Source organism: Palaemon carinicauda, chromosome 19, assembly GCF_036898095.1.
Source record: "Palaemon carinicauda isolate YSFRI2023 chromosome 19, ASM3689809v2, whole genome shotgun sequence".
NCBI classification, from domain to species: domain Eukaryota; kingdom Metazoa; phylum Arthropoda; class Malacostraca; order Decapoda; family Palaemonidae; genus Palaemon; species Palaemon carinicauda.
The window spans coordinates 47,935,971-47,946,873 of NC_090743.1; the positions used below are offsets into that span (position 1 = coordinate 47,935,971).

At 44.1% G+C, this 10,903-nt stretch overlaps 1 protein-coding gene across 1 annotated transcript in view; it reads left to right on the top strand.

Annotated features, from left to right (window-relative positions):
• The window catches only part of LOC137658983 (serine/arginine-rich splicing factor 11-like), a 10,521-nt gene extending 22 nt beyond the window's left edge, over positions 1-10,499 (top strand). The window contains exons 1-3 of the mRNA XM_068394090.1: positions 1-231; positions 1,276-1,486; positions 10,298-10,499. The exon at positions 1-231 is cut by the window's left edge and continues 22 nt beyond it. Of these exons, the coding sequence (XP_068250191.1) occupies positions 1-231; positions 1,276-1,486; positions 10,298-10,499 (644 nt within the window). The remainder of the gene's footprint in view (positions 232-1,275; positions 1,487-10,297) is intronic.
• Positions 10,500-10,903: the final 404 nt, after the last annotated feature.

The window sequence follows — 10,903 nt, forward strand, 5'->3', positions numbered from 1 at the left end:
GCTCATCGGACGTCTATTCCTCGTCAGAGGAAGAGGTCAGGGTGAAACACCGCCGTCGGTGGGAGCGGTCCAGGAGCGAGCGTTCCCGGTCGAGGTCGCGCTCTCGTTATAGCAGAAAGCGCTCCCGCTCTCCGAGCCATAAGTATAGGAGAAGTGTATCTCCCGGTGGCGCCTGGATCTACGTATCATCGCGGGAATCGAAGGTGGTTCGTTCCCCGGATCACCAGTCTAGTGAGCGGTCCCCAAGGCGGCCGCCCTCCAAGCACAGCCTTGACCCTCGCGACCTGGCTCGCAGGAAAGACCTCTCGATAAAGCATAAGTCCTCGAGGCCTCCGGTTCATCCCGCCCAGCGGGGGAAAACGCGCTTCTTACCAGGCAGCCGGGCCGAACCAGCCCAGCTGGTGCGGCCTTCAGGTCGGAAGGAACGGTTCCCGCTGTCGGGTCAGCCCCCGGGAACCGCGCCCTCAGCACCCAGAGCCTTCGGGCGTACGAGAGTCCCCGCTGAACCAGCGGTGCCTACACTATCCCGAGCCCCTGGTGCGGTCTTACCCGCAGATGAGGTCCAGTACCTCGGCAGGACGGCGCCCCTGGCCCCAAGGGCGTGGCGTCCAGTCGGCGTGCCCAGTAAACCGGCTCCCCCGCCCCAGGCCGAGACCTCGGCTGACGGAGGGGAGGGCTCCCCGACAGAGGACTCCGCCTACAGGAGAGTGGTTAGCCTGATCAGAAGGCACCACGAAATAGCAGAACCTGCAGCTACAGATGGAGATTCCTGTAGGTCAAGCCTGCTGAGAATCATGCAAACTCCCTCCCAACCTAAGTCATCCCTAGCACTCCCTCTGGCCCGAGATCTAGTTCTAGGGCAAGAGTACATTGACAAAGTAGTGGCCAGCAATGCCGAGGCTCCCAAGACCCAGAGTGCCTCTAAATTGCTCCAGGGCCTCAAAGGCCAAGGGAAGGTCTATGTGCCCGAAGGACGTCGCCCAGGTCCTTGTAAAGTGGAAACGGCCGTGGACATTCTGAGTCAAGGCGTCTCAGATGAGAGAGCCTTCTCGGCCCCAGTCTGTTTCTCACCAGCAGAGGCCTCCATGATGGAGGAGATGTCGCGAGACTTAGTTAACGTCTCCTCTTGGCTGGACTGGTGGGCTTCCACGTTGGTGGGTGTTCAAGCCTCCTTCGACCCCGAGGACCCTGATCAGCAAGGCCTAATGAGGGACCTCATTACCTCCGGGGGTAAAACCCTCAAGTTCCTAACCTATCAGTCTCTCGCCCTTACAGCCAACTGGGTTCTCCGAATGCGAGACACTGTTCTTACGAAAGTGTCTCGGAAGGTACCGGACAGGGAGGCCCGAGCAATTCGCAGCCTGCCTCTGTGGGGAGAGTCTCTGTTTCCTCTGAAAGAGCTAGAGACCTTAATGGAAAAGGTCTCGAAAAAGAAGGAGGCCAACGTCACCAGACCGGCAACTTCTAGGAGACCTCCATACAAGAGGTCCGTCTCGGATAGCGCCGCGACGCCCCAAGCCTCTTCCAGCGCTACGAGGAGAGAGGCCCCCTCTTCCTCCTGGTCCTCAACGCCGCAACCCTCCCGCAGGGGAGCTGCAGCGCCCTCAAGCTCCTTCAGGTCGGGTTACTCCGCTTCTAGGAGAGGCAGATCAGGCCGCCCCTCTAGAAGAAGGTAGAGTGGGAGGCCCCCTATCCCCGCCCAAGCCTCGGGTTGGGGGATGCCTCAGACAACATTGGCAAGCATGGAAGGCTCAAGGGGCAGAGCCTTGGACAGTGTCCGTCCTAAAGGAGGGCTATAGACTCCCGTTCCTGACGAATCCACCCCCTCTTATTCCGGCCAACCGGACGGAATGGCTAGCTCCCAAAGATCCGTTAAAGAGGACCGCCCTTCAAGAGGAGGTATCCTCCATGTTAGAAAAGGGCACCATGGAAGAAGTTCCTCTCCCAGGGCCAGGTTTCTACAGTCGCCTGTTCCTGGTAGAGAAAGCGATGGGGGGGGGGGTGGAGACCGGTTATAGATCTGTCAGCTCTCAACAAGTTCATCAAGAAGACGGACTTCAAGATGGACACTCCAAAGTTAGTCCTGCTGTCCTTGAGGGAGAAAGATTTTATGATGACCGTCGACCTCAAGGACGCATACTTCCAAATTCCAATCCACCCCTCGAGTCGGAAGTTCCTCCGGGTGAAATGGGGTTCCCAGATCCTGCAATTCAGGACTCTTTGCTTCGGTCTGTCAACAGCGCCCCAGGTGTTCACGAGAGTCTTCACGACTGTCTCAGTGTGGGCTCACGAACGAGGCATCCGCCTTATCAAGATACCTGGACGACTGGTTGCTCCTTTCCGCCTCAAAGGCCCTCTTGGAGGAACAAGGGAGAAGTCTCCTCCAGTTTTGCAGAGATCTGGGGATTGTAATTAACCCAAAGAAGTCAAATCTATCCCCGTCCACCAGAATGAAGTACTTGGGGATGACATTGGACACCATTCAAGGAAAAGTTTTCCCTTCGGAGGACAGGATAAGGAACCTCAGGCACATCATTCAGCCGTTCCTGTCAGAACAACCCAGGAGAGCGAAAGACTGGCAGAGGCTGATAGGCCACCTGGTCTCATTGGAGAAACTAGTTCCCCAAGGGAGGGTAAAACTCAGATCCATCCAATGGAATCTCAAGAACCTCTGGTGCCAGACGGACTCACAACAAGTGCTAATTCCAGTCCTTCCAGACACGAGACCCTCCCTGGAATGGTGGCACTGCCAGTCGAACTCCCTCAAGGGGATGCCCTTCGGGACCAGCCCTCCAGAATTACTTCTGTTCACAGACACCTCCAACCAAGGATGGGGAGCCCATCTCCTCGACGGAATGGCACGAGGTACCTGGTTGGAAGAGGAAAAGCAACTCCACATCAATATCCTGGAGTTGAAAGCTGTCCAGAAGGCGTGCTTACACTTCGCAAGTCTGCTAAAGGGAAACACCGTGGCGTTGATGTGCGACAACGCCACAGTAGTAGCATACATAAAGAAGCAGGGAGGCTTGAAATCGAGGGAGTTGTGCGATCTCACCATAGAGATTCTGAATTGGGCAGAGGAAAATCACGTGGTGTTGTTAGCAAGGTTCATTCCCGGGAAGAAAAACGTTCTGGCCGACGGCCTCAGCAGAATAGGCCAGATAGTAGGGACAAAGTGGTCCCTTCTCCCAGAAGTAGCCAGGCTCATCATTCAGCGTTGGGGTTCCCCGGTGATGGACCTCTTTGCAACGAAACTCAACGCCCAACTCCCAGTCTATTGCTCCCCTGTACCAGACCCGAAAGCAGCCTTAGAAGACGCCTTTCAGCACAAGTGGGACAATCTGGATGTGTACGCTTTTCCCCCTTTCACGTTGATAAGACAGGTGCTCAACAGAGTACGGGCCGCCCGAAACCTAAAGATGACTTTGGTAGCGCCCTGGTGGCCGGAGAGGGAGTAGTTCGCAGACCTAAAAGACCTAACGAGTCAACCGCCGTGGCCTCTACCCGCCAGGTCAGACCTTCTGCACCAGCCTCACTTTCTCAAGCTCCACGACAACCCACTCTCCCTTCGTCTTCACGCCTGGAGACTATCCAGCGGCTCCTGAAGAATGAAGGTTATTATCCCTCCACGGCTAAGAGAATGTCTCTATACCTGAGAAAGTCGTCAGCCGAGATATACCAGGCAAAATGGGCCTCCTTCACGAAGTGGTGCTCTGAGAGGCACATTAGACCTCTTAAGGCCTCTGTCCCAGACATAGCAGATTTTCTGGTGTTTCTTAGGGACAAAGTAGGAATGTCAATTCCAGCCATAAAAGGGGTTCGGGCTGCCTTAGGCCAAGTCTTCCTCCTGAAGGGCATCGACCCGGGGGCCTCGAGACACATAGCAATGCTTGTCAAAAGCTTCGAGCAGTCTTGCCCCCCTCAGGCGAGGAGGGTGCCCCAGTGGGACTTAGCCAAGGTCCTGAAGATGCTGTGTCGTCCCCCCTTTGAACCCTTGAAGGATATCGTAGACAAAGATCTCACCCTCAAGGCCGTCTTCTTGCTGGCCTTGGCGTCCGCTAAGAGAGTGGGAGAGATCCATGGACTGTCATACGACGTCTCTCACTCAAAGGGGTGGAAAGAAGTATCCTTCAAGTTCGTGCCTTCTTTTGTGGCCAAGACTCAGAACCCAGCAGTCTGGGACCCGAGGTTTGAAGGTTTCTCAATTCCTGCCATCCCTAAGACAGGCAATGCAGAAGACTTAAAATTGTGCCCAGTGCGAACAATTAGGAAATACCTGGAAAGGACAGCGCATCTCCGACCAGGCATCAAGAGCCTCTTCGTTTCCACAGGTATTAATAAGAAACAAGTTTCCAAAAACACCATCTCCTTCTGGTTGAGACAGGTTATCACCAGAACCTACAAGGAGGATGGCATGGCAGTGCCAGACACTCCCAGACCTCATGACATCAGGGGCCTGAGCACCTCCTTAGCCTTTGAGAAAAACATGGCAGTAGGGCAAATCCTGCGAGCAGGTACTTGGTCGAACCAGTCAACCTTTACTGCCCACTACCTCAAGGACTACTCAAGAAAATCCTTGGACGGGTTCTCCATTGGAACAGTCATCTCCGCCCTCCAAGCGGTGTAACGGTAAAACCCCAGGCGCATTCATGACTAGCAACCGGTAGGCACAAGTGCGGGTTCCTACCTCCTACCCAGTTGCTTACTTGCCTCTTCGGGGAGTACCGTCTGTTCCCAGAAAATAACACATTCTTCACGGCTACGCTTCGAGAAGGAACATCAAAAGAAGTTTTTCAAAGGGTAAGTACTTAGACACTAACGTGAATTTTTGTGTAGTTACCCTCGCTTCCGCTCTCAAGTAGGTCCCGTTATCCAGAGGCCTTTTGGGCCCCACGGCCGGGTCAGTGGGTCAGAATAGCACTCCCTCCTCCTAAAGTGTAAGTCTCCTAAGAAAGTAGTTTGAGGTAAGTATTCGTGTTGGAACAAATCAAAAATTTTAAGTAATTTTTCTTTTCCTAACATACTTACCGAGAACTACTTTCGGGTAATGGCCCTCCCTTCCTTCCCCGAGTGCCTCTCTTCCCTTGCTAGCATTATGCTAATTCAATAGAACTTAATGAGGATGCTGACCCAGCAAGCAAGCGACCTACCTTAATCCTACCCTTGGGGCACATTCCTTGATGCCGGGGGTAAGGCTACTTAGAGCGCGGAGTGGGGGGGTAACTTACTCAAAAATCTGGTCGATGGAGAGGAGATCACCAGTGACTCCTAAGAAAGTAGTTCTCGGTAAGTATGTTAGGAAAAATAAAAATTACTTAAAATTTTTTATATATATATAGTATCTACGTGATTGTACATATAGGAAACATTCATAATCTACTTGTAATTCCAATAATTCTCTTAATTTGGTTATCAATTGTAAAGATTTCTTTTCTTATTCAAGTAGACACTATCGAGGAGTCCGAAGATCTTTCTTCACCTAACACACTCACTATCACTCTCTCTCTCTCTCTCTCTCTCTCTCTCTCTCTCTCTCTCTCTGTTGTCTTTGTCTTGTATGTTTAAGAAGAATTCTAACCATAATGCTATATTATTTACTCTTGCTGAATTGAACAAGATACCTTTATATATTCAATAAAAAGGCACTTATTTAATATGAAATCTCTCTCGAGATGGCCCGCACTTTGTTGCAGGATTAATAGAATTAGTGAGAGCTTGCGCGGCGGGGAAGTTTTTTCTAACCCGGTAGGTTTAACCTTGCCGCTAAGACCAGCTCTGAGCATCCAGAGTTGGACCGGACCACTATTAACTCTCCTACATTTTCATATTTCTGTTTTTCTCTCTTTGTCGACCCTTTTATCCAAAATCCCAATTTGCAATCTCTCTTGGCTAAAGAAAAAAAAATAGATATTTAGATATGACCGCTGTTTATAATTAGCCCATACACATATGAACATTAAGGAGCTGACAGCTACCTCATGCGCCAGAGCAGAGGCTTTGGAACCTCTATAAACAACGCTAGGAACTTGCTCACAGTTTTCGAGAGACTGCGATAGAGGAACCCCAGGGTGACAGGAGACGCAACCTTGGAATAGTGCTACTAGTGTCCCGCAAAGCACATTCCTAACGTGTGGTAACTGACCACTCCCTGTGGCCGACCCCTAGCGAAATAGGCTCAACTGCTCGTGAGGTTGGCATAGCTTTTGTGCCTTGTTGGAGACTTGGTCAACTAAAAAACCCAGTTGCTGCTTCTTGGTAATACTCAGTAATACCTAAGAGTCTGGCTGTTCTTGGAAGTCTGGAAATCCAAGTAATCGCTAGCCTTCCGCTGTCAATCCTGGCGAGAAAACATGCTTCTGCTACGTACTGATCAGTTGGGAGCTGGGGCACGTTAGGGACGGCCCAACTTTGAAGAGACTTAACTGATGGTTTGGGAGCACTTATGGGAGGTTAGGGACAGAAAAAAATAGTTGCCAAGAATTAGGCAGAGGCGGCAGCAGGTGGTTAACTATCATCCTTATTTACACTAGTGGTCACAAAGCTAATAATTATAGAAGTTATTAGCTGAAATTTCTAAACAGACACGCAGTTGACAATATCATAGAAATTAAAAATGACTGAGAAACTGAAGTTCAAGCACAAATGTGCAAAATGCCAAATAAACAAATCGTGCGTAGACTTCAAAGAAGGGGGCGCTGCAAACCTCCACCATAATAGTGTATGCCTGTTCTGCCAGCAGGAACAGGAAATAGAAAAATTAAAAAAATTAAAACCAAGAACTAAGAAAACAATTGATAGAGATCATGTCCAAGTTCCAACAGTTAGAAATAAGGACCCAAAAAGTCATAGATGATGTGGTAGAAAATGGGAATAGTATCCAGGAATTACAAAATAAGGTAAAATCAAGGACAGAACCTAGAGAGGAAATAGCCAACAAAAACAGTTCATAAAACCCACTAGAGCAGTGGTTCCCAACCCTGGGGTCGCGACCCCATTTGGGGTCGGCAAGCAATTTTCTTGGGGTCGTGAAGACAGGGTAATAATCTAAAGGGATTTCGCTGATATCATTTGATTAAGATGATTCTGTAGGCTTTACCAAAACCTTTCCTCATTCCGACACGAGGTGGTATATATCAATCTAAAAAAGAAAGGAGAGAAAGGCCATCCTCAAACTGAATTGTTTCCCTCCTTTGCATATATCTTAATCTGCCGATCAACTGGGCCGGTCTTTCACATGTACACTACGTTGCTCTCTATTGGCCTTTTCAGAACATTTTGTAAAGAGAAGGTTTACTAAGAACGATTATCTCTGTGAAAAAGTATTTATAGGGCCTTATCTGTAGAATTTACTAAGCTGCATTTTATACTTGTTCCCATCCATAGTGTTTTGGATATATATATATATATATATATATATATATATATATATATATATATATATATATATATATATATATATATATGTGTGTGTGTGTATATATATATATATATATATATATATATATATATATATATATATATATATATATGTGTGTGTGTGTGTGTGTGTGTGTGTGTCTTTATGATCATTTTTGTTAATTAAAGAGATTGCATCTAGCATGTCTATGTCACTGTAGTACTAGTCGGCTTGAACAAGCAAGGAATATGTATTTGGATATTTGTAGGTATGGGGCATTTTTACGTTCAAGATTGTTATAAATTTCCATATTTAAGTTTATATCTGAGATTTCTGTTTGTATTTGTGTAATAGAAAATGTATGATGTTTGAATTATCTATTAATTATGATATCTATTAAAAGCGATATTTAACTACAAATAAGGAAACTCAAAATAAATTCATATATGCAAAAAAATTGATGTTTAAAAACCTAAGCAGCAGTAAGACATGCATATATAAGACAGAAATGACGAATGAGTTGTTGGTGATTACTTAAAATGCAGATAAATATAGACTCAAATTCCCTAAAAAAATGTAAATGAGAGAGAGAGAGAGAGAGAGAGAGAGAGAGAGAGAGAGAGAGAGAGGAGAGAGAGAGAGAGAGAGAGAGAGGAGGGGAGAATTGTGTATGTGTATGTATCAGTGTATAATGACTGTGTGCACTACATAAATATATAAAAGACAAATGAATACACATATTTGTATTTATAATTATGTTTTCATAGCATTTTCACTTATATTATCATAGTTGTCAATAGCAAGTCTCAATTGGCTGATTTTATTCTCTCTCTCTCTCTCTCTCTCTCTCTCTCTCTCTCTCTCTCTCTCTCTCTCTCTCTCTCTCTCGTTTGATTTTACAGAAAGGTTGTTGCAATTATGGCAATGGCAAACAACAAAGGGAAGCAGAAATATATGGAGGACTACATTAACATCGGTAATACTTGCTTTATCTCAGCAGGGAAAAAAAAAAAAAAAAAAAAACTAAATTTTTGATGTGCAGTGAAGTGCTCTCAGAAGAATCAATGACGTAAGATAAGTTAAGACATCATTTTGAGTTCAGCATGGCATTGGTGAGGAATTAATTACTTTTACCTTGTGCAAAAGACATCGTTCATGACGTAATCGAAGATGAGAGAGTTAAATCCTCAAAAATTATAACGCTTTCTAATCATACTGTACATCTCCACTTGTTCTCTTCCCATTAAAAGTTGATAAATCATCTTATATAGGTAATCTTCCTCAATTATTAGTTTATGTGCGATATGTAAACAATGGCGATTTTAAGGGTGAATTTCTCTCTTGCAGACCATTAGAAACAACTAAAGCTGTGGTATATTAGAAAAAAATTGGATAATTTCTTAAAAAGCAATTACGTGGGGAAATGTCGGTAGTATGTGTACTGATGTTGCACCTTCTGTGCCAGGTTGTAAATCTGGGTTTCAACAGAAGGTAAAAAATATTTTTCCGGAAGCTGTTGGAATTCATTGCATGATACATCGTCAAGTATTTTTTGCAAAACCATTGCCAAAGATATGAAACCTTATGCAATCAGTTGTTAAAGCAGTTAACTTTATAAGGTTAAATGCATTAAACAACCGCTTGTTTGCTAAAGTGTCATATACTGGATTTTAAGCATGAAGTTATGTTGCAAACTGAAGTAAGGTAGCTTACAAAAGGTAATCCCTTGCAGATATTTTTCAGTTGAATACTGAGATAAGAGAATTCTTATCTCGGCAAGGAAGAACAAAGCTTTCAAGTTTCTTAGGTGATATGAATATGTGTGCAAAAACTGCATAATTAGTAAATTTTTCCACAATTTTGAATTCCCTTAATCTTCCATTTCAGGAAGAAAATTCCGGCATTCTTGAAATTGCAGAAAAACTAAATGACTTCTAATGAAGCTGGATCTTTGGGAGTAAAGAATGAAAGAGAAAGTTTTACGTTTACCACATTAATGCTTTTGTTGAAGAAAATTATACTGATATTCCATTCAAACACAGTTTTGCAGAAAAGGTTCAGTTATCCCATAACTTACCTCAAATAAACCATTTGATGCAACAATTACAAATGTTCCTGAAAGAATTTATTGATGTTATCAGATCTTACAGTGCCAAAGCTGACTTTCATTCCCTAACAGAGATGAAGTTTTGAGTAAAGCAGTTATTTTGATATCTAAATTTGGCTGAAAGTATGCTTAAAATGTTATGTTCTCTTCTTCGAAGTGAAAATCTTCATCTTTACTTTTAATAAAGTTAAAGCTGAGAACTAATCTCCATGCTGAAGATGAACAACGTTGTGCTGTATCAAAAACATCACTGGGAATTGAGATACTGGTGATGGAAAAGCAGTTTCAGCCATCACATGAAGAACGTAACTCTTTATTATCAAGATAATGCTTGTGTTACACATATCAATAACATTCCATTATGCAGTGTGTGTTACATAAAGAAATTATATATATATATATATATATATATATATATATATATATATATATATATATATATGTATGTGTGTGTATATATATATATATATATATATATATATATATATATATATATATATATATATATATGTGTGTATATATATATATATATATATATATATATATATATATATATATATATAAGAGAATTTTTAGGTTTTTGTTATTCAATGATAAAGATTATACCTTAATAAATTATATTTTTCCATAAAAAAGATATAGCCTTCATATTTGAGTGGGGTCGCAAAAAGTATGGTGAAGCTAAAGTGGGGTCACCACTGGAGGAAGGTTGGGAACCACTGCACTAGAGGAAGGGTAGCTAAGGCCAAGTAGACTCAACAACAGCCTAAAAATGTAACTACCACCAATTACAGATTCACCCCCCAAACAGAGAAACAGGATGATGAAACGTTGTTAATTAGACATTCTATGGTGAAGGACCAAGTGGAGCATTTCGGCCTCAAAAAGAGGAGAAAGGTCAGGTCCTATCCAGGTGCCAAAGCACAGAAGATAAAAGAAGTGGTCAGCAACAGAGAACAAGAAGACCAATATAATTGTTCAGACAACCGGAAATGACCTATTCCCAAGAAAGGATACTGGTGGCCAAACAGAACCTTTGGGTAAACAGCTAGAAAAAATTGTTGACCAATAATACTATAGTTATAGGTCAGCCACTTACCCCTCAGTAAGGACATAGAGATAAACGAAAGTTAGATTTATAGATCTTTGAGACACTTTCTATGGCAGGATAAAATTATAAAAAGTGGAAGGAATACACTTTAGTGAAGAAGGCAAGAGAGTATACGGAGACCAACTTAATCTCAGCCTGTACAATCACCTAGAAACAATAGTCCAAGAACAAATTAGACCCTTAGAAAATCCTCCAACAACAAATAGAGGAAATTTGGTAGAAAACTTGGATAACGCAGATAGAAATAAAAATGAAACATTAGTAATTCAGGGAAACTAGGAAAGCCACA